General features: G+C 40.2%; 1 protein-coding gene across 3 annotated transcripts in view; it reads right to left on the reverse strand.

Moving 5' to 3' along the window:
- The window catches only part of DLC1 (DLC1 Rho GTPase activating protein), a 390,592-nt gene that overhangs the window by 43,254 nt on the left and 323,056 nt on the right, over positions 1 to 24,282 (reverse strand). Inside the window, exon 1 of one of the 3 annotated variants that reach the window (XM_036077147.2) lies at positions 1,739 to 2,137. The exons of the other annotated variants lie outside the window; for them this stretch is intronic. Within the exon in view, the coding sequence (XP_035933040.1) occupies positions 1,739 to 1,775 (37 nt within the window). The 5' untranslated portion in view covers positions 1,776 to 2,137. Of the gene's footprint in view, positions 1 to 1,738; positions 2,138 to 24,282 lie in introns of those variants that run through there. 3 annotated transcript variants of the gene reach the window in all.

Consider the following 24,282-nt stretch of genomic DNA (forward strand, 5'->3'; position numbering starts at 1 on the left):
AGCAAACAGAGTTTGAGGGAAAAAATGTAATTTGAGACTCAGTATTCTACCTTGTCCAGAGCTGTGATTTTTTTTTTTTCTATCCAAATGCGTCATATATGCCACCCTCGTGAATCTTTCTGTAATGGATGGCTGTGCCTAGGCTGCACGGCTCCACCTCACCAACAAGGGCTGAAAGAGCTTCTGAAACCCGAGAATGAACCCATTCGCTAACTCTGTTGGGTGTAAAAAGGCTCAGTCAAAACTAGCGTGCGCCAAGGTTTTCTTTTCCGTGGTGCAGATAACTATACGCAGGAGTTTCCTCCTACAGTAATTAGCATAAACTGGGTATTAGTGGAGCATCAGTACCAGACACGTGCTAAACGCTTGTATTAGCTCTTTTGATCCTCTCAACCTCCTCGCGTGGTAAATACACTTATTACCCCCGTGTTGCAGATGAAGGAGGTGCAGAGAGGTCTCAACACTTCCCAGATGCGCCCAGCTAGCAGCAGGCTGCGGACCCGGGGTTCCTACTTCGCCAGCCTCACCCCGGTCCGCTCTAACTCCCCTCGCAACAGGGGCTGCGCGCTGGAAAAAACGGATTCAGTAATAACCGTAATCTGCAAATTACACGTGGCATGGCCAGTGTGCTGCAGCCAGGGGAGAAACTCCTCCGGAAGGATCAGAGTCTCAGCCCGTGACGTCGGAGATGGGGACAGGGGCAAAGAGGCAGAGTGGGGCAGGGTTCCCAAAGGCCGTGACTTCGCTACGAAAAGTCAGGTCGGGAGGCGGGCTTCCTTCCTTCCTTTCGCCAGCCCAGGAACTCGCCCCGCGCGGGCGCCTCCTCCCGAGCCAAGGGCGTGGGGCACCTCTACCCGGCCTTTTAGGAAACCCGATTCAATGCCCCAGCACGTGAAGGCACACGGCAGCCCTCCCAGCAGGCGCCCCTCACATGCAAGCCAGGGGGCTTGCTACTCTCCTGGGGCCCGCAGCCACCAGACTTTCCTAAGTCGGAATTACTTTCCAGCGTTCCAAATATTTGAAAAAAACTTTAAAATTAAAACAATTTTTTCCCGAATTTACTTTCAAGCAGTTAAAAACAAAAAACAAAAAACTATTTCCAAGTGCCACTGCGGCCTAAACATCGCTAAATGAGAAACTCTCAGGGAGTCCGCGCTGATTTTGGACTTGCATGGGTGAAGGGCTGCAAGCGCCCAGCCCAGAACATCCCCGGAGGGAAGATAGTGGCAAGGCAGTCGCGCCGCGCCCCTCGGAAGCAGAGGCCGTCGCCAGGGACTTAGAATAAGAATAGCAGGGCCGCCGGCGCAGCCGGGCTAGCGGCCGGCCCGCCCTGTGCCCCCGCCCGGCGTGCACCCCTAGCCCGGCTCGACGTCCCCTGCCCGAGAGGGAAGTTAACATAGGCTTCACTTCATTAGTTGCGGTCACCCCCCGCCATCAGCCCTTCCCAGAGCCCACCCAACGCGCCGGCCCGCGACCCCCAAGCAGTGAGTAGCCAGGGGTCATTACCCGAAATTAAGACCTCCCTCCCCAAACTATGACTCTTGTTTTTTCCCCACTCCACCTCCTCCACTCCGAGAAAGTTGGGCGACTCGGTCCCGAGCCTCCTCGGAAAGCCGTTTAAAAGCACAGAACGACAGGCACCGACTTGACAAGGCGGGGTGACATTTCCTCCGCGGCGAGTCCCCTCCGCAGCTGGCTCCCGCGGCTGGCCCGACGGCAAGGCACAAGTCTAGCTTACGTGTTAGGATCATGATGTCCGGCTTCTCCCTGCACATCAACTGCGGCGAGGGGTGGCGGGAGTGCGCTAGGGAAGTCGAGGCAGCCCGAGGCAGCTCAGCCCGCGCCTGGACCCACGGCGGCACCCGAGACGCGCGCGCTGGCGGTCCTCAGCGCATCCTTGCTCGCCGCTCCGTGCCCCTCGCCACGGCCCCAGAAAGAACGCAGGGTTTTCCAGAGGTCGAAAGGAGAAAGAGCTCAGGGAGAGGGGCGAGAAGCACCGGAGCTGTAGCTCCTGCTGCGGAGAAGTTCGGCCATGGCGGGGTTAGGAACTAAGCGCCCTCGCTCCGGCTGCCAGAGCGCTCTGCCTCCCGCGCGCCCCTCCGGCCGCGCCCTCCCGCAGGGTCCGCCCCCGAGGGGAGGGACGAGGCCCGGCAGCATGGACTCCTTCACGCCGCCTGGGTGCTGGGCGGCAGCCCCCGGCCGTCCTCCTGCCCCGAACCCCGCCCCAGACCCCGCCCCTCGTTGCTCCGCCCCTTACCTCCTACCCGCCGCTGGGCTAACCAAGCGCAGCCTCAGGCGGTACTCTGGCCCCGCCCCCGCCCCTGTCCCCGCGGCTGTTCTGCCCGGGGCTGGAATATTTTCCCCTAGCCTCCCCGTCTGCCGGGGGAAGCGCCCCAAACTGTCCAACTGTTGGCCTCAGGGGTGAAGGCAATCCCTCGAGGCGTCTACTTGTCGGGGAAGCCTGAGCTGGACTCTGGGACACCGCGCACTTTCCCTCTTTTTCTTGGTAGCTTTGCACACTTAAAAAAAAAAAATCTGTATGATTCTGCCTTATATCCTGGTGGGAACCGCATAAATTTGCGGAACGAAGGGGAAGCGGGAGGTAGGGATGAATCAGTGTTTCCTCATCTGTAAAATGGGGAGAAGATACCTGTCCCTTGGACGTTCGTCATTCATTGCTAAAGCCCGCCTTTAGGGATAGAGAACAAAAGTAAGTAATTAACACTGCTCTAGAGAGGGACTGAATTTTTACTCAGCACGTGTTGAGCATATTGTGTGCACATTCACAGTGTTTTACAAACTATGGACCTTGGGCCACAACCCCATGCAGCTCCTGCAATTTGTAGGCCCCGCCTCTGTCAGAATTATAATCTTTGATGGCGATAATCTGCGTTTTAACAAACTCTTGGGTGATTTGGAGGCACTGTAATTTGGGGGCCCTGATATAGTAGGAAGCTTCATTTTTAAAGATCACAATTGAATACGACCTTTGTAAGATTTTTAAAAATTCAGACCGAGTTTTCATGAAAATTTACTTTGGGGCTAATTGGTGTTTTCTGCCTATTACCTCTGCGCAAAGAAAACTACTAAATCCATTCATTCGAAAAATATATCAACAGCATTTATTATGTGCCAAACACTGTTCTGGACTCTGGAGCTATAGCAGTGAGCAAAAAAGCCAAACATCTCTTCCCTCCTAAAATTTTCTTTCTAGTGGAGAAGATGCTTAATAAACAAGGTAAACACGTGAAATATTCATAGTGTCTTAGGTGGAGATACATAAAGCAGAGGAGGGGAGAGAAGGGTTGTGGGAGAGTTTCTTTAAATAAGGTTAAATGCAAATGGGAGACTTTAGTCTGTCTTAAATATAGCGTAAAATGTATTGATTTCATAGGCATGCCTTAGTGTACATACAGAAGACTCTTTTTCACCCTGGTTTTTTAAAAAAACAATAAAAATGCTAACTCCATTGGCTCTCTAATGTACCGGAATCAGAATTCTGGCTCTGGAGAATGGCCTTTCAGGTTTGGGGCTCTATTCAGTAGATATTTCCAGGGCTTTTTTACCTACTTATAATTGCTGGGGATGCCAAGGTAAGCAAGGTTACCCCCACCTCTGTCGGCAGGCGTAGAGTTTACAGTCTGGTGGGGAAGTGACAAGGGGCGTGTGAAAAAGAGTTGCTGTGAACAAGGAGCTGGAAGTAGAGCCCAAGACAGAAAGAAGAAGAGCTGCCCTCTGAAGTTTGGCTGCTGGGGGAATTACAAAAATGCCTGCAGTCGCCAGCAAGGTGCAGTATGATTCAAGGGGAAGTTGGAAAAGTAGGGGCAAGAACTTTTCAATTCCTGCGTGATTGTGTTAAGGACTGTTTTATCCTTTACAGTTATAAACAGTGAGGAGCCATGTTAATGGACGAAGGCATCCCATAGCCAGATCTGCATTTTGAAAAGACCACAGGCTGCAGTGTGTACTTTAAATTTAGAAAATAGGAATATACCTCCTAAACATACTAATTTCCCTTATTTATTAAAAATCCAAACCTTAAAAATATAGATAGCATCTCCTCCAAAGCATATCAACTCTCAGAATAAGTTCTTAATGTTTATTATTAGCTGGGTGAAGTTGCATTCAATTTAATTAAGCTCCTAGGAGTTTGTGCAATCCCTATACACCCACCCCCCACTAAGTATTTCAAAATAAAACATGCTACTCTTTTTGTCTCTTCTTGTTCAAACTCCATTCATGTCTCCTTGATTATTGATGTCTTCTCTGGGTCTTCTCTAATTTCATCATATTTCTCTGGAGGTTTCTGCTATGTGGATTGTTCATCATCTAATAATACCAATAACTCCAAAAACAATTTCCTTGGTGGGATATTGTTTTGCATTTGGCCTTCACTGAATCTCATCACCTTCTTCCATTCTTTGGTTTATTGACATGGTCTGTGTCCTGGGCCAAATCCCAATTTTCATAGTTTTAGTTCTTTTTTTTTTTTTTTTAGAGGGGAGAGGGGAGGGCAGAGAGAGAAGGAGAGAGAGAATCTTAAGCTCCCAGTGTGGAGCCCGACTCAGGATGAGATCCCAAGACCCCAAAATCATGACCTGAGCTGAAATCAAGAGTTGGATGCTTAACCGACTGAGCCACCCAGGTGCCCCCATCGTTTTAATTCTTAGCCCCTTTAGAAATGGACATGCTACAGTTTGAAGACTGCTGCACTGGTAGAATAGTGAATAGTGGTTGAAAGCAGGACTTTTGTAGCAGGCCACTTACTAGCTGTGTGATGAATACAATTTTTTGCCTCTGAATCTTCCGTTTCTTCATCTTTAAAAAAAGGAGGTTGAACTAGTGCCTATCTTATGAGGTTTTTAATGAGGATTGAATAAGATAATGTGTGTAAGTCCTCAGCACATAATAAGCACTTGATAATGTTAGCCATTATTATTACATATTACTAAGGTGGCACATCAAACAAAAACATGCAATTTCTATTTAAATAATCATCCAGGAGAAGATTAAAACAAAACAAAATGAGCCCTTGATTTTACCCTTTCTGAATCTGAGGAGCCTTTACAAACGGGGCATGGAAGGAGTGGAAAAGTCATTAAGAGTATCAACAAACAGGGGTGCTTTACCAGATGAAAGAGGGTTCCCAGGACAGCTCAGACTCCTTCTTCTTCATTCAACCTTTAACTCATCACCCAGTGTTTCATTTTCTTCTGTTGTGGGCAGATGACATTAGATTAGGCTTGTTAGCTGATTTGCATTAAGTGACATTGGGTATTGAAACACTGGACTCTAAGAAGCAGGGATTAAGTGGCCCATTTCCCCACCAGAAGTCTAGGATCCTCCAAAACCCCTTCAACACATGACAATAAAAAACCACCACAAATCACATTAGGTTTTGTTGCTACAATCTGACCCAAAGACAAGGACCTGTGCTGTTTACTTCCTGCCATGCTCTTCTCAGTTTGGGCGTCAGGCTCATGGAAGCTACTCACAGGGATTTTTTATCCTGTCTATTTGGATGTTTTCACATTTAACGGTGTATTACCGAGGTAAGAAAAAATCACATAGGTAGTTCCTAAATTGCATGACAGAAAACTAAATGACTAAGAGGTCACCTCTCTGGTTCCTACTCTATATTAATGATTGATACTAGGTATCATTGATACTGCCCAAGGACATCCTCTAGCAAGGTTCTGGGTTTAAAGATTGTTCAAGAGCCTCTTACTTAGACTTTTATAATTTTATTTCAATCCTTCAACTTTTACATGCTGGCAACTAATTAAAAAAAAATCTAAACCCATTCCAAGTAATTTCAACTTTGGGCTTCATTTAGCTCCAGGGCAACTAGTTTAAACCTCTGCTCTAGTGATATGAGCCAAGCAATGTCTTTGGAAATTTATTTCTCTCCCACAGGAACTAAAAGCCTCCTGAGCTTGGAAAATGTTGTAATATAATTTGTGTTCAATGGAGCATTGGGAAATCAGTGTGGAAAAAAATTTACTTGTAACATTCAAAGGAAATAAGACAAATAATAGAAAGTTTTGAAAATAAGTTTTAAACAGTATTCAATTAAGAGACATAATTAAATTTGAAATTTAATGGTTGTCCTTAAAATATTCACTTATGTTTAAGTTTCCATGACCCATGTCTGGGCTCTTCCCCACTATCCACCCTGGTATTTAGCCTTTGCAGAAATGTTTAAAACCCAAATGCTGGAGGTGTCAGATGGGGAAAGAAGGGAAAAAGAAAGGATTGGGCAGTAATATAGATTCACCCCCTTTTAATTTTACCTAGAGCAGCTCCCTTGTTCAGTCAGACCTTTTTTGACTACTTCTTTTGAACAATTTAAAAGTTTAATAAAATATGGGGAAGGTGACTTAATCTACCAGTGGTATTTTTAGTTAAGAGGGGGAGGAGACCTTTATTCCTGCATAAAGGTAATATAAATCTACTTTTGGGATAATCACTTAAGCCTGAACTATGAGCCAGCCTGACATAGTACTTTTATCATTCAACAAGTATTTATTAGACCCTGGAAAAGGCAGTGTGCTGGTGAAACAATAATGAACATGAATAAATACATCTTTGGGATGTAGAGTACAGCATGATGACTATAGTTCATACCACTGTATTATGTATTTGAAAGTCGGTAAGAGAGCAGATCTTACAAGGTCTCATCACAAGACACGGGCACCTAGGTGGCTCAGTCGGTTAAGTGTCTGACTCTTGATTTCAGATCAGTCATGATCTCAGGGTTGTGAGATGGAGTCCCTGTCAGGCTCAGTGCTGGGCTTGGAACCTGCTTAAGATTCTCCCTCTGCCTCTCCTCCCCCCACCCTGCACACTCTCTCAAAAAAATTTTTTTTCAGGGGCACCTGGGTGACTCAGTTTGTTGAGCGTCTGCCTTCGGCTTAGGTCATGATCCCAGGGTCCTGGGATCAAGCCCCGCATCGGGCTCCTTGCTCATGGGGAGCCTGCTTCTCCCTCTCTCTCTGCCTGCCGCTCCCCCTGCTTGTGCTCTCTCTGTCAAATAAATAAATAAAATCTTAAAAAAAAGGTTTTCATCACAAAAAAAGTGTTCTGTGATTATGTGTGATGCCAGTGTTAACTAGACTTATTGTGGTGATCATTTATACATATATATATAAAATATTTCAACTCTGAAACTAATATTATATATGTCAATTATATCTCAGTAAAAAATACTTCAGTAAATAACAAAAAAAAAGAACATGAAGAGAGAGCTTGGAGGAGAAAACTCTTAGGTGGAACAAATACAGTTCTATAATAGTGGAGGATTTAAATATACTGAATTCTCAATCCTATTTGATAAATCAATGGACACTCTTTCCTGAGATAATTACAATATTTATAGTAGAGTCTCCTTTTAAAGACAATTTCATTTAGCAACTCGGGTACCCAATTAGCCTAGTGCCTCGCGGCTCAGCATGCAGGGAAGGTGGGTGCCCAGGAGTAATGGCACCAAGTCAGAGTTCTTGCCACCCCCAGTTCCCATTGGATCTTCACCAATGACTGCTCTGGTTCTTTCATGTGGGCTCTGATGACACAAAAATCAAGCCAATGAAAAGTAAAAATTGATTCCATGAAAGAAACTGGGCTATTTTCCCATTGACTTAGCCAATTTTAGTGGCATGCTTTGATTCTTTGTCTATTCTGACATTGTTCTCCATTTAATAGTTATTTTTTGGACTTGTAGCAAATAATTCATTTAAAGCTAAGGATGGACAACATTATTTTGTAAGTACTACTAATATTTATCCTCTGCTTTCTTATTATTTAAATTTTATGATTATAAAATATCCATTGCTAGAAAGAAAAAAAAAATGGAAAAGCATAAAGAAAAAAATAATAAAACCTCGTAATAATCACACTACCAGAGACAACTGCAGACATCTGTATTCCATTTTTATTTCTATCCTCCTAGTTAGGTTTCTAAGTACAGATACTTTGATGTACAAAATTGGAATCACAGTATATATTGTTTTGTAATATCTTATTTCATTTAGTATAAATGAAGAATAGGGCATTTTATAGTTGCTTCATATTCTGTCTTACGGATTTCCATGAATTAATTAACCAATGTCGAGTTTCTCATTTTCCAGCATTTTATGTGATGAACATTCTTGTATAATAAATTTCAGAGCGAGAATGATAATTTCTTTAAGCAAATTCACTTATGTACTACTTTGAACTAAGAAGCCAAAGGGTTTTGGGACATTTGACGTATATTTCTGAACTGTCATCCAGAAACTTTTTGATTATTTTACATTTAACCAGTGTTTGAATGTACCCATTTGTATTCACTTGAGTATTGTCAGCATTAGAATTTCCATTCCTCCTGCTAATTTAATGAGCAAAATAGTATTATCTCATTACTGTTTAAGTCTGCCTTTGTTTGAATACTAAACTGGCTGAATTTGTTTTATTGTAGTAAAATACACATCACATAAAATGTATCATTTTAGCCATTATTAAATGTACAGTTTAGTGGCATTATGTCCATTAACCTTGTTGTGCAGCTATCATCACTATCCATCTCCAGAACTTTTTCATCTTCCCCAACTGGAATTCTGTATCTCTTTAACAGTAATTCCTCATTCTGCTCCCCCAAACCCCAGCCCTTTGGGACCAGGGGTCTGCTTGCTGTCTCTAGGAACCTGACTATCCCAAGTACCTTATATAAGTGAAATCATACATACTTATTCTTTTGTTTCTGGTCCTTCTGTTACATTGGACTAGCTGTATTTTTAAAAATCACCTGTTTTGTCCTTTAGCTCTTTTTTTTTTTCTCAATGAAGCAGTTTGCCTTTTGTGACTGATTTTAAAATATTATTTATACATTAGGAATATTAACCATTTGTAATTTATTGTAAAATATTTTTACTAGTTTGTCATCTGCCTTTGAAGCTTGTTTATTTATGGTATTAAAAAAATTAACAAGATTCAAACAAAATTCAAAGGTCTTACTTATTTGTTCCTTTCAGTTATTAACTACGAATTTACTTAAGTAGTTTTCTCTATACAATTTGAAGCCAGAAATGCTGACACAAAATCAATTTGCAAAACAAGGTCATTTAACACGCGGGATTTTTTTTTGCTTTATTTTTAATGATAGGTTTCATTATTTACTCAGAGTCTAGCTGTCTTATTTGATTTTCTATCTTCCTTAACATCAAATAGAGATGCCCTGCATTGAGGAAAGCCCCCATGAAAGCCTCTGCAAAAAAGCTAGCAGGGTCAGAGTACCAGATGGAGATCTAGGGGCATTGAATTTTTTTTTTTTAGGGATACCATGTCATATTTAATTAATACAAATCACAGTAGCACTGAAAATGGCTCTACTGAGTGGGCCTCGTTCAGTTTAGGCAGCTAAAGGGAGGGAGGATGTCCTAGTCCTCTCCCTGGAGCTAAATGATCATTTGGGGAAATGTGGGCTCTGGAGCACAGAGCTATTTTCTTAGAGGAAAAAAAAAAAAAACTGAACTCCCAGCACTGGATAAAACTGCAAAAAGGAAGAACTGTGCTCAGGCACTAACTACAAGGCCACGCCAAATAAGGAAAGCTGGATCCTGTAAGCTTCTGGAAGAAAGGAACCTTTCCATGTGAAGTCTCTCCCCAGCACCTAGCACATAGTAAGGTGCTCCATTAGTGTGTGTTGAGTGAATGAACGTTCAGGGTTATTTCCTGATCATTGTGTTCAGGAGTCTACTGGGAAGGGCTTAAACCTTGAATTTCCCTTTTGGGAAGTCTCAAATGTGGTTCCCTCACTTGGAGAAGACAGATTCTGTGGGAAGAAGGCTGAAGAGGCAGCAGGGCATGTGTTTGCCCACAGCCCTGACCCCTCCTAAGAGCAGTGATCTGGGGACTGCTACTCAACACCAACCTGCTGAGTTCCAAGCTCGAAGGGATTATTTTACGGCAGGATGTGGAGAGGCCCTGGGCTTAAGTCCAGTCACTGGCCAGCCTCTCTGGTTCCCTCTCTGGGACCCTGCCTCATTTCCTGTCCCTGCAGAGCACCCGGCACCACAGGCCTGAGGAACAAGTTCTGTTCCACATGGGCCCAGGCTCGATGGCCCACCCAGAGGCACCCCGCTGCTGACTAGGAGACCAGCGAGTGCCTACAACCTCAGCTGAGCCCCACACGGTGACACCTTCCAGGGAGGCCAGGACACCGGCACCTTGTGGTCAGGCTCCTCACATCAGCCATTGCTCCTTCTCTTTGATGAAGGGGGCATTGAATTTTTGAGAAGCTTTTTGACTTTCACATTCTCCCTAAGTGCAGTGTGTGTGTGTGTGTGGGGGGGGGGGTGTGGATGTGTGTGTGTGCGCGTGCGCGCGTGTGCACATACATATCTACTAGTAATAAATCTTGGGACATCTGAGTTTTTCTGGAACTAAGTACAGTAACAGTATGGCCATTTTAGCCTTTCATCTTGTGGGCAAAAAACTATTTTTAGTATTGTTTTCTACCATCTTGTTCAAAAGAGCCATTTATTGGAAATATATTCCACGCTCATGGATTGGAAGAATTAATATGGTTAAAATGTCCATACTACCCAAAGCACTCTACAGATTGAATGCAATTCCTATCAAAATACCAACAGCACTTTTCACAAAACTGAAACAAATAATACTAAAATTTGTAGGGGACCACAAAAGACCCCGAATAGCCAAAGCAATCTTGAGAAAGAAGAACAAGGCTAGAGGTATCACAATCCCAGATTTCAAGATATGCTACAAAGCTGTAGTCATCAAAACAGCATGGCACTAGCACAAAGACAGACACAGACCAGTGGAATAGAAGGGAGAGCCCAGAAATAAACCCATGCTTATATGGTCAGTTAATCAATGACAAAGGAGGTAAGAATATACAGTGAGGAAAAGACAGTCTTTTCAATAAATGGTGGTGGGAAAATTGGACAATTACATGCAAGAGACCAAACTGGATCACTTTCTGACACATACACAAAAATAAGCTCAAAATAGACTAAAGACCTAAATGTGAGACCTGAAACCATAAAAATCCAAAAAAGGACATAGGCAGTAATGTCTGACATCAGTAGTAGCAACATTTTTCTACATGTGTCTCCCAAGGCAAGGGAAACAAAAGCAAAAATAAACTATCAGGACTACATCAAAAAAAAAGTTTTGCACAGTGAGGCAAACCATCAACAAAACAAAAAGGTAACCTACTGAGTGGAAGAAGGTATTTGCAAATGAATATCCGATAAGGGGTTAATATTCAAAATATATAAAGAACTTATACAACTCAACACCAAAACAAAACAACCTGATTTAAAAATGGGCAGAGGATTGGGGCGCCTGGGTGGCTCAGTTGGTTAAGCGACTGCCTTCAGCTCAGGTCATGATCCCAGGGTTCTGGGATCGAGCCCTGCATCAGGCTCCCTGCTCAGCCGGAAGCCTGCTTCTTCCTCTCCCACTCCCCCTGCTTGTGTTCCCTCTCACGCTGTCTCTCTCTCTCTCTCTCCCTCTCAATTAAATAAATAAATAAAATCTTAAAAAAAAAAAATGGGCAGAGGATCTGAATAGACATTTTTCCAAAGAGGACATACAAATGGGCAACAGGTACATGAAAAGATGTTCAACATCACTCATCATCAGGGAAATGCAAATCAAAACCACAATGAGATATATCACCTCACACCTGTCAGAATGGCTAACATCAAAAAGACAAGAAATAACAAGTGTTGGTGAGGATGTGGAGAAAAAAGAACTCTCACAAACTGTTAGTGGGAATGCAAATTGGTACAGCCACTGTGGAAAACAGTATGGCAGTTTCTTGAAAAAATCCAGAAATACCATATGATCCAGTAATTCCACTATGGAGTATTTACACAAAGAAAACAAAACTAATTTGAAAAGATATACACACCTCTGTTTATTGCAGCATTATATATAATAGCCAAGATATGGAAGCAACCTAAGTGTCCATCAATAGATGAATAGATAAAGAAAATGTGGTGTGTGTGTGTATAAAATATATAATAGTATATTGTGCAGCCATAAAAAAGGATGAGATCTTGCCATGGATAGACCTAAAGGGTATTATGCTAAGTGAAATAAGTGAGACTGAGAAAGACAAATACCATATGGTTGCACTCACATGTGGAACCCAAAAAACAAAACAAATGAATAAACAAACAAGTACAATCAGACCTATAAATACAGAGAACAAGCTGATGGTCAGAGGGTGGGCGGTGGGGAGATGGACAAAACAGGTGAAGGGGAATGGGAGATACAGGCTTCTAGTTACAGAAAGAATAAGTCATAGGAATAAAAGGCATAGCATAGGGAATACAGTCAATGATATAATAGTCTTGTATGGTGACTGCTGGTAACTCCACTTGTGGTGAGCACAGCATAAGGTAGAGACAGAAGTTAAATCATTATGTTGTGTACCTGAAACTAATGCAACATGGTATGTCAACTATACCCAAAAAACTAAAATTAAAAAAATTCTAAAAAGTAAAGAAGTCATTTATGTGTTTCCTCCTACTTTGACTCTTAAATCAATATCCAGATGTCATTCTAAAGCATCTGTTCAAAGAAAATTCTCTACCATGGTTTTGAAAATTTGGGTTTGTTTTCACTAAGTGGATGTTTTGTGTTCATCTGAGTTGTAATGTGTTGCTGTTTCTTCATAGTAGATTGGGTCATAAAACAATGATAGTATGGCATGGGTTTGAGCAATGCCTGAAAAAAATAAACAGTTCTTTTTCTTAGCTGCTAACTACAGCATGTTGGTCATTACAGTGTTATTTCTGGAAACCCCTACACAGCTCCAGATCATTAACTTACTTTAATAGCCAACAGGAGAACGGGGCTGCAGTAGGTCGTCAAGTTTGGTTTTTCATGCATAACCAACTCAGTCAATTATCTCTTTGGGATCCAGTTGAAGTAAACTGCATCTTGGGGAATTGCAAGGCAAAAATTTAAAAGTAGACCTGGCAATGAGACTCATGAATTGTGGAAAACTGATATTTGAAGACTGATATCAGGAGAGAACAGACTAGATTGGATCTCTCCAATACAAATATTCTATTGTCGAACAAACAACTATTTCTGTACTGATTGTTGTCATCTTTTGGGTGAATTGACAAAACAGACATATAAAGGGCAAAAAAAAAAATTAGAGAAGCCCATTGAATTTCACAATTGAGTCTTCCAGGTCTGAATTAAAAAAAAAAAAAAAATGAATCTGTGAGGATCCTGAAGTCCATGCATGTATAGAGGAAAGAGATCTGATTTAAGTCATGTTCCTAACGTGGTCATAAACACCATCAGTGGCCTTGAGTTGCTTATATAATACTATCTTTGCTCCTGAGTTTATTTTTAAAATATCATATAATATATGATTTATAATATACTACATATTAATTATATATTATTGTATATAAATACAAAGATATAATTTATATGACAGAACAAGGGTACTAGATCATTTAGCTCAGGATTTTAAGTTGTAGACACAATATAATTGGGAGGTAAATATTATTATTACAGATAAGTAATTCAACTCAGAGAGGTTACATAGCTTGTTTGATTTCACACTTCTAATAATTAGAGAAGCAAGAACTTGAATCTGGGTCTCTCTGCAACGATGATTATGACCAGGGCTTTCAAGTCAAACTCTGTGAGTTTGGAACACTGTATCAGGTCTCCTCTTTCCTCAATTGTAAAATAAGAGATTGGACCAGATATTCTCTCATGTCCCCTCACTTTAGGTTCTAGTTTGTCTTGATATAGTGTGTAACAATGAATTTATATTCACATTCACTTCCTTGGATAGGGTTCTAAACACACCCAGCATTCAAAAATGCTACTCATTAAAAACAAAAATGTTGGAAAGGAAAAAGCATCTACTCTGTTGGCTACCATGCCTCACAGCAATTCAGAAAAGACAACCGTGGTCCACCGAGTGTGCGGCTGCAAATCCCAGGACCATACCTGCCATAGTAGAACTCTGTCCTCTTGGGGGCCAGTCTCTTGGGTTTCTCAAATCTGTTCCAGAACCACACGCTTCAGAAATCCATAAGTTAAGCTCTACTCCTTTCTGGACAAGCCTCTCCTGCTACCACTGAGGCCTCAAGAGGTATGTGGTGTGGTCCCTATACTTGCTAATGAAATTTGGGCCCTGCAGTTTGGTAGAATTTCGAGGGTCTTCACCCAAATGACCTACTTAAAAATGAACTCCTCTTTGTCTTCTATGCCACTGCTCTGATTTGCCAATTATATTTTGATCTTAATCCTCCCACCCAGCCTTTTAAAATGGAAGGATTGTATCATTATGTGTGTGATTTCTTTTGCACTTTTTACTAAGAGTCGTTTCCCAACTTCCGTACACTTCATCTCTCTTCTAAGTGTATTCTTCCTTCGAAGAAACCTATCGTAATTATCTGAAAAGAATACTCAACCACCATCCCAACATACTACTCTTAGAATACTTTGCATTCAAGCGTTTCCTTGCAGTGACACAAACACTTTTGAGACAAGTACCACACTAATAAAAAGTGACAATACATATGCGGGCTGTCTTGTTTGCTTGCACTACAACCTTCTCCATCATTATGTTGTCTGGTATGTAATACTATTCTAGATTTGCAGAGTTCTCTTAAATATACATTTTATTTCCCTTAACATTCAATAACTGAGCCAGGTATTTTGTTGTGTGTTCTTTTCTCACCATCTTTCCCCTCCAACAAGCATCACCTCCTGCATTATCAATACTCTCCACCACAGCGGTACATTTGTTACAACTGATCAACCCACATGGATACATCATAATCACTCAATGTCCAGAGTTTACATCAGGCTTCACTCTTGGTGTTATACATTCTATGGGTTTGGACAAATGTATAATGACACATATCCACCATGATAGTTTATATAGAGTAGCTTCACTGCCTTACAAATCCTCTGTTCTCCACCTATCCATTCCTCCCTCCCTCCTAACCGCTGGCAATTGTTTTACTGTCTCCATAGTTTTGCCTTTTCCAGAATGTAAAATAGCTGGGATATAAAAGGCAAACAAATATGTTGGAGGGGTTGGGGTTATAGGAGAAATCTCTCTTCCTTCCTCTCAATTTTGCTATGAACCTGAATCTTCTGGAAAATATAAAGCCTATTAAAAATATATGAGAGGGGTTAGCAGAACATAGAATATTAAATGATAAGGTCAAGCATAAACATTTTGGTGTTCTGGAAGGAGTTAACATAAAGACTGGAGCAAAGAGGCAACTCTTGGAGTTCATAGTGGTTGAGGATTTTCCTTTTTTTTTTTAAGATTTTATTTATTTATTTGAGAGAGAAAGTGTGCGAGCACACAGCTGGGGGGTAGCGGGAGAGGGAGAAGCAGACTCCCTGCTGAGCAGGGAGCCCAACACAGGGCTCGATCCCAGGATCCCGGGATCATGACCTGAGCTGAAGGCAGACGCTTAACCGACTGAGCCACCCAGGTGCCCTGGGGGAAAATTTTTTTTTTTAAAGAATAAACATATGGCAAAATGCTTAAACCAATTATTAATAAAAATGCAAATTGAGATCACAATTAACTACCATTTACATGTACTACATTTACAATTAAAGAGTCTGGCAATGCCAATTGTTGCCAAGGATGTGAAATGATGAGAACCTATATATGTTGCTGGTGGAAGTGTATATTGACACAACTGCTTAAAAAATAATTTTACATTTATTTTAAGAATGAACATTAACTATGCTATGATCCAGCAATTTGGCTCTGAGGTATGTACCCTAGAGAAACTCTTGCATATGTGCATCTAGACAACTCAAAAATGTTAGCAGTAACATTATATCAGGAAAAATTGGAAATAATCCAAATGTTCATCAACCTGAGAACAGATCTCTTAAAATGGCATAGTCACACAGTGGAATATTACACAGTAGTGAAAAATGGGTGAGTTACAGCTTTGTGCAACAACATGGATAAATCTTTGCGACAATGTTGAATGAGATATCAACATTGAAAATAAAATGCTTATGTGGTAAAAATAATTCATAAAATGTGAAGGGAATGATAAATTCAACATTGAGGATTATGATTACCTCTGGGGCAAGGCAGGGAGACAGCTGGGGAAGAACTCAGCTGGGTGGCTTTAACAGGAAAGGTAATATTTCAGTTTTTCAGCTGGATTTTGGGTGAATAGCTGTTGTTTTATTATGTTTTATAACTTACATTCACATATATTTTCTTGTTGGTATTAAGATTTTAAAAAAGAAGTAACACTAGAGACATTTGATTACAGTGATTAAAAAAATCAACTTTTGAGTCAGATCCAGATTTGAATCCTGAAACTGCCAGCTATTTGCTGCATTATCTTGGAAAAGTTACTTTATCTTCAAATCTTATTTTCCTCATCATCACATGGAAATAATAATACCTCACTGGGTAGTTGTGAGGATTAAAATTGATTATTTACAAGGGGCTTAATACATACTTATGCACTTAATAAATAGTAACTGAAACCTTAACTCAAAATCTATTTTTGGGGTGTGTGTCTGTGTTTAATCTGTTTAGGCTCTTAAATACACTATAATATTTGTAGTTGTAATTGCATTGCACTGCTATTCACCTGTGTCTTAAAAGGACTCTTTTTTGTTTAATTATTGTTCTGGCTATCCTCTGTCATAGTGTTATTACTGAAAAGTTCCAGAACGAGGGAATCAGTGATACTGAAAAGAACAACCATTAACTTTTTAATATCTAAATTTGTAAGTTATTCAAAACAATTTTCTATACCTTATTGCCTTTATTTACATTAGTTTATATTGTCAAAGCTAAATAATATTAATAATAACAATAATGATAATTTGACTCTGTAAGGAAACATCTACTTTCCAACGTTTAAATTTATTCCTTTCACATCGCATCTAAGACACAGGCCTTCCATGTTTATTTCAGTTCTACGCTTAGAAAAATAGTGTGTCATGTTGCTCACGCTACCAGAATGTTTAAAGTTGGGAAGATAAAATCCGAGATAGGTTTATGGGAAGATTTATAATAGTCCCCAGCACAGAGAAGCAGAGGGAAAAGCAAGCAGGTAATTTAATCTAGAAGTCACAGGGCATTCCTGGTTAGTTTTGACTTGACTCGGTCCTGATACAGCCCCGCTCCTAAACTATCCTTAGAAATCTGCAGCAAATTTAGAAAGAATGAAGGAACACTGATTAATGTGGTATAAACTTTAAATCTTTCTGCAATGATCTATCTAATTTTAGGCAAGGTGAAGGCAAGAGTTTCCATCAGCATCCTCCAAAAAAGTGTTAAATATGAATCAATCAGCTCACAATTTATATATTTTTCCTTCATTTGCATGATAGGGTAAATTGGCATGTCTGTGTCTAGGAGCTATGCTTCCAGTCAAAAAAATTTTTTTTCCTCACGAGGTTATAACAGAAAATGAACATATCAGTTGTATCATTTGGACTCTTCCTCAGAACTGAGCTTCTAAACAATACTCTCAGTCTCCTGGGGGGAAGTGACAGATCGAAGCAAATACTTGGGCCTAAATACATCTCCAGGGCAAAATTGAAGAATGGCAAATGTAGGCCCAGTAGCTTCCCTCAAGTAATATGTGTGGATTTCCCATCCCTCTTTTCAAAATGAATTTAGCGCTACTCTGTACTAACAGTTTGTGATCCGAATTGTCTATCCCAGTAGCTTTTATTCCCTCTATCACCAGTCTCAAATGTTAAAATCAGAAAAGGAAGTTCTTTCATGCTCATTGTCAGATCTTCTTGTGGCTTACACTGATGAAGCTAAAGCTGGATATCCCACAATTATGGAGAGGCAGGAGTCCTTCTCTGAAAATGACATGCATGGGGTAGCAGGTCTATTGCAGGCAGGTGAAGGTTTGAATAGTGCTCACCCGCATCTTCTGTGATTGAGAAAGTGGGGTTTCAGGGATACAGCACATCCAGCTTTGGTTTCTAGGCCACTAACAGGCAGGACTTATAGGGAGAAACGTCAACAGCTAAATCTTGTGTGTGCATGGACGTGTGTGCATGGACACGCATCCGTGCACATGCATGTGATACATAAATGGGGTATTTTCCTAAGGACCTAACCTTAAGTTTTCAGGGTCAATGCTGTCACTTCTCAACTCCTCCAGGCACTTCCTGGACAGCAAATACCCAGTGGTCAGTAGTGGCTGTTTAATATTTTTATGATACTGATCGGAAATCTCAGCAGGAACAACACAGAGAGGGCACGGTCTCATTCCTGACAAAGCTTAACTTAAGCAGATTTTCAAAGTTTGCGTTTGTTTCCTAGTTCCAATCCCGTCCCAGGATCAGGCTCTTTTTCCTAGCTTTTTGTTCATATATGAAGCCTATTCTTCTTTAATTTTCCCCAAATTCCAAAACAGTGCGACTAAGATGCCCCATTATACTCTGGCCACTAATGATCTCCTCATTTCCTACTCTGAGAACTCTCTCTGGAGCAGTCTTTTTCTTTCCCAGGGACAAACTGACTCAGGGTCTTCTCTTGCTCTCAGCTCTTTACTGAAGCATGCCCTGCTCATAGTCTGTCATCAAATCTTCCTATTTGCCCTCTCTTCGCCTACTCCTCACCTCATTCACACTGTCTGATCTGGGTCCTTCTTCTCGGCTCTATAGAAGCTGACCCGCTCCTTCGCCCTCCCCAGACAAGCAATGACAGCCCTCATAGTTATCAAGCTCTCATTGATAGTTACTACTTTTTCTTCAATCCTCAGAAAGGGAAAGAGGTCCTATATACTCAGTTCGCTTTACCATCAGTTGGAAGAACATATGTACATAGGAAGGGAAGACATAGAAACAAAGTGAAATCCTGGCTGACTGGGGCGGCAATAAAACAGGGGATTGTGAGGAAAAAAGACCCCATTAACCGTCCCCAGGGCCATCGGGCCTCTTGTCTGCACTTGGTTTGAGAAGGCTCGCCCAAGTGAATTACTCTCAAAGTCCGAAACTGAGATTTCATTCTGCTGGTAACCACAACACTTGATTACAGAACTCTTCCAAAGGATGGAATAGGCATTTTTCAAGATCTGTCAGCTCTGGGCCAGTATTAAATCAGCCATTCGTCTCTGAAGGGTGTAGTATTGCCCATAAAACCAACAGCATCTGAATGTCATTTGTGGTCTGGGATGTATACACGTACGTGTGTGTGTGTGTGTGTGTGTGTGTGTGTGTGTTAATACGCATCCCTTCCAATCCTCTCAGGTAGCTTAAGAGAAATGCATTGTTCAGACGGGACTATACTTAGGGTTGGGGGAGGCTCCGTGATCTCTTTTATTTACATGCATCTATTTTTAACAACCTGTTTCTTTATTTTTTTAAAAATATTTAATTTATTTATTTGACAGAAAGCACAAGCAGGGCGAGCTGCAGGCAGAGGCAGAGGGAGAAGCAGGCCCCCCTCAAAGCAGGGAGCCCGATGGGGGGCTCCATCCCAGGATCCTGGGATCATGACCTGAGCCGAAGGCAGACACTTAACTGACTGAGCCACCCAGGCGCCCCAACCTGTTACTTTAATTAGAAAAAAAAATTATGAGTGTTTTCTTTTAAAATTCATCTCACCTTTAATGTAATAAAGGCGTCCTAACCAAGGAGAACTGACAGAGAGTAAGAATTGTAACGGCTTGCCCAACAGGCTCAATTATTCCCTTAAAGGTGTATTCTTTTTTCTTCTAATTACATCAGGCAGTGATTGGGAGGATGGCAACTGATAATAAGGGTTTCATTGTCTCGCTTTTTTTTCTCAGTCACCAATACTCGAATTCCTCTTATATTGTCCTTTGCAAGGAGCTCTGGAGGAGCCGTGGTGTGGACCCCTGATCATGTGGCTCATGAGTACAGCACAGGGCTATAAAAGAAAGGAGCCTGGGATGGCTTTAATATCCTGTTAGACAGAAGCATGACAGATTAGTGGGGGACTCCTTCCTTCTCAGGAAACCAGGCCTCTGGCTATAGCTTTGTCTTCAGCTCAGTCTTAGATCTTTATAAACACTTTCCCCCTGAACTTTAAAGGACCCATGCTTTTTAGCAACAGTTTAATGTGCATGAAACAAAAACTGAGATAAAGAGTTCAAGCATAAAATCTCATTGAAGGGTCTGATTTCTCAAGATGCTTTCTACAAACTGAGGCTTCACGTATAGAAAAAGAGTTCAACAGAGAACTTTTTCATTAAGGAAAATACCAAGTCTTAAAAATGCATGGGTCTTTATAGGTAATGTTGAATCTTAATTGCTTTAAAGAAATACAACCTGCTACACCCATTAGAAACAGGTTGTAATCAGGGTCCTCAGTTGAATAAGAGATGTCTTGAATAAGAGATGTCTAAAAATGGAGCAGGGCAGTTGGGAGGCAATAAGTAGGAATTATAGGGATTGAAACCATATGATGGAGAAATATCTGGGGAAGATGAACTATAGAAAAGGGAATGTGAATCTTTATAAACCATGGATAAAAATCTGTAGCAGATGTCTGAAGACAGTCCACTCAAAAGAAGACTCACATACATAAAAAACACATGATATTTACTTGGGAAGACTTGGTAATCACATCCATCAGTTCTCTCTTAATTAATCCATCAATTTAGTGATATACCAATAAAAACAATAACAAGAATAATGATCAGTAATATGTATTGGGTGCTACCTATGTCATGCACTCTCTGCGTGTTTTCGTCTCCTAAATAGTTTAGTCCCCCAATAATCTTATGATTATTCATTTCCCCCTTTACGAATTTAAGCGACTTGCCTAAGGTCATGCAGCCAGCAAACCAGAGAACAGAGATTCAAACCCGAGGATTCAAACTCTAGAGCTTAAGCATTATCTGTACTTTCAAATCAACAGAACTGAATAGTGAGTCTAGAAATTGACACAAATATAGGAATTTAGATTTTATTAAATGTCGCATTGCACATCATTGGATGACTATTCGTTATCGGAGGGAGACATCTGGAAACAAAGTTGGACCACAGCCCACTCTTTACGCCAAAGCATTTTTTAAATGTATCAAAAATTAAAACATGTAAAAGGAAACAAAAACCATCAGAAAGAAATGGGTGACTGAATGACAGATGTTGGGGGAATTTTATACTTAAATTTTATACTATTTTATACACTTAAATTTTATACTATTTCCATTTGTTGTCTGTTAAAATTAATTATTTTAAAAGAGAAAGAAAATAACATAGGAGGGCTGCCTACTGTGAGCATGTGTGTCATGGATAAATGCCAGTGGCATTCAGATCTGTTCCAGAAGGAATAGCTCTCTGGGGGTTCTCTCTACCCCAGAAAAATGTGGCTGTTTTGTGCCTATTTCTATGTGATATTATAGATGGATCACTTTTTACAGTTTCTTATTAATTGAACAGTATGAACTTCCCCTCCAGGTTACTAAATAGAGCGTCTGAGTTACTTGAGTGAGAGACTGTGCTAGAATCTGAGACATCCTTTGTTGAGGGAGGCTGATCTTCTAGAGAATTTAGTTCAGTGCCTCCAAAAAGTGGCAATTATGCCACATTTTCTGCACTTCACATATCCTGGTCCATAAGAGGTATTCTGAAATGGCCCAGAAGACAGTAGTGGGTCATTGCTAACAATGGTTGACAAAACTGTGTCCTTTTCTTGCCAAGTACAAATCAGTCTTTTGGCTTCATTGCACGTTTTTAAACAGAACACAATAATTCCGAGTTTATAGATATATATGCAAAAAAAATGCAATATATTTGATTAGTTTCAACAGTATCTTAAATGTGTTAATTGCAGCATCTTTGTTTAGTGAAGTGACAGCTTATGTACAGTAAATGAAGCACTGATTTTAATTTCCATGGATTATTGAGGCAACTATTAGAAATAAGTTGAATTATTCCCAGTCAAATATCTGTTTTTAGAAATCTGACTGACTGTAAGCTTTAATATGAAATGAATGCTGTATTTTCATTATGTTTAAGAAATGGCCACACGCAACCACCTGGGACTTCATCAATTTATCTGAAAATCTGCTGCCATTTCTGCCTTGGGGAATTAGTTGGTGAGAGGAATTCATTTTAAGCTTATGATTTAATCAAGCTTTGGGTAACTATTTTGACCTTATACACTTTTAGGCATATCCCCTCCCAGTATGTTGCTTCTGTACAGTTTTCTCTCTCCTGAGAATGTCCTGTTCTCTGCTTTAAAAATGTTTCCATTCATTCTTTATTACACAGTTACACATACTTAGTGTAGAAAAAATAGATAATACAGGGGCACCTGGGTGGCTCAGTCGGTGAAGCATCTGCCTTCGGCTCAGGTCATGATCCCAGGGTCCTGGGATTGAGCCCCACGTCCAGCTCCCTGCTCAGCAGGGAGTCTGCTTCTCCCTCTCCCTCTGCCCCTCCCCCTGCTCGTGCTCTCTTCTCTCAAATAAATAAATTTAAAAATCTTAAAAAAATAAATAATACAGATGATCAAGGAAGAAAAAAAAGATAAACCATTTCATCTCCCATCAAGAAATACATACTACTAATATTTTGATATGTACAACAGAGAATCCTATTATACCAATCACTGCTTTTCTACAAATTCAAAAAAATTTATACATATAATACATGCTCACATTTAAAAGACCAAATATTATAGAATTGAGTGAATTCAAAAGTGAAACTCCCCCATCTATTGTGGTAGCTAGTCTGATTATGCTAATCATTTTCTATGCCTATATGACTATATTCTCTTTATATAGGTATGTATATGTTATATAAACACACATCTTTTTTTGTTCTCAAATTTCTTTGTCAGCTGTTTTACAACTTGCCTTTTTTTTTACAACATATATAATATACATGAAGACATGTATATTATATATTTTGTAAATATAGATGTACTTAATTTCTTTTAAAGTTTGTATAGAACTCTGATATATGGCTATACCCTAATTACTTAACTAGCCCTCCATTGATGGACATCCATAATGTGTCCCATTTTTACTGCTACAACTCTGCCAGTGAATATCCTGGTACCAGTAGGTTTTGCACCATGGACACATAACAAAACCCCCTCCTCCAAAAATCCAGCAGAAAGAAAAAGAGACCACATATGGTTGAACATCAGCATTTTTCATCTTAGAATCATAAATATGGTAATTATAACAAAAGTCCTAGTTTATTATAATTTTTTAAGTTTAAATTTTTAATCTACTTATAAGAAAAAGCATGTTCACCAAAATCAGACATTTTCAATGCCTCAGGAGGTTCACTAATAAAACATTGAGATAAATGCTTTTAGTTAAATAAAACTTCAATGTTCTAATATTATTTGTTTTATAAGTTCCCATATATTTCAAATTATATTGTTTACTGTATTAATTTGTAATGTGAAGGCCTTCATCATGCTAAATATCTTGCTAGTTTAGGATCACTCCCAAACTGAGAGCTCCTAATAAATACTTATTGATGAAAATACACTAAAGATATCATTTAATAGTTCACCTGAGAAATTAAAGAACCTAAAGCTACAGGTCAGTAGCAACTTTTCTGAATATATTAACTATAAGCCAAAAGCCTATAAAATGGAATGAGAAATTCCTAACTAGCTTTTGTTTTATAAAATTAAAATATTTTTAAATAGATGAAATGGAAACTAGTCTGGTTTAAGTTTTCATTCCGATTCCTAATTTTTAAGATGTGTTTAAAAGTAAGTGCTCTCTGGATTTATTCTGAATAGGGCATCCCTCCTTTTCCGACTTTTACAATTTGAGAAAATATGATAATTTATTTTCTTGTTGCTTTCCTTAATCAGCAAGAGAATCGACCCAGCAATCTAGCAATACTGGCTACAGTATTCAAGATGAATAATCTCTAAAATACAGTACTATTCTTTTCCACTGGGAAGTTAGTTTCAATTAATATATTATTAAGCTCATTGCTAACCAATAGTTCCAACCTTACCTTAAGCTGTGTCCTAGGGCAACTTCCCACCATCAACATGATGGCCAAAAGGCCATCCCAAAGGCTCTAAGTTATAGTCACACAAAGGATATTGAATACTTAGTTTTGTTTTGTTCTGAATTTCTTCCCGCTGTGCCAAATGATTACAAGGTTACGAGGTTAGAGTGTGCTGGATGCACCAGATGCTTTTTATATATTAGCTCTAACTTTGCCTCACATTGTTCTGCCATGTGAGATGCCCTGAGGAAAACTCTTCTCTTCCTTCCCATCAAAGCCTAGAGAGAAAACCATCGGATATTTTCT

The sequence above is a fragment of the Halichoerus grypus genome, chromosome 3 (assembly GCF_964656455.1).
Source record: "Halichoerus grypus chromosome 3, mHalGry1.hap1.1, whole genome shotgun sequence".
In the NCBI taxonomy this organism is placed as follows: domain Eukaryota; kingdom Metazoa; phylum Chordata; class Mammalia; order Carnivora; family Phocidae; genus Halichoerus; species Halichoerus grypus.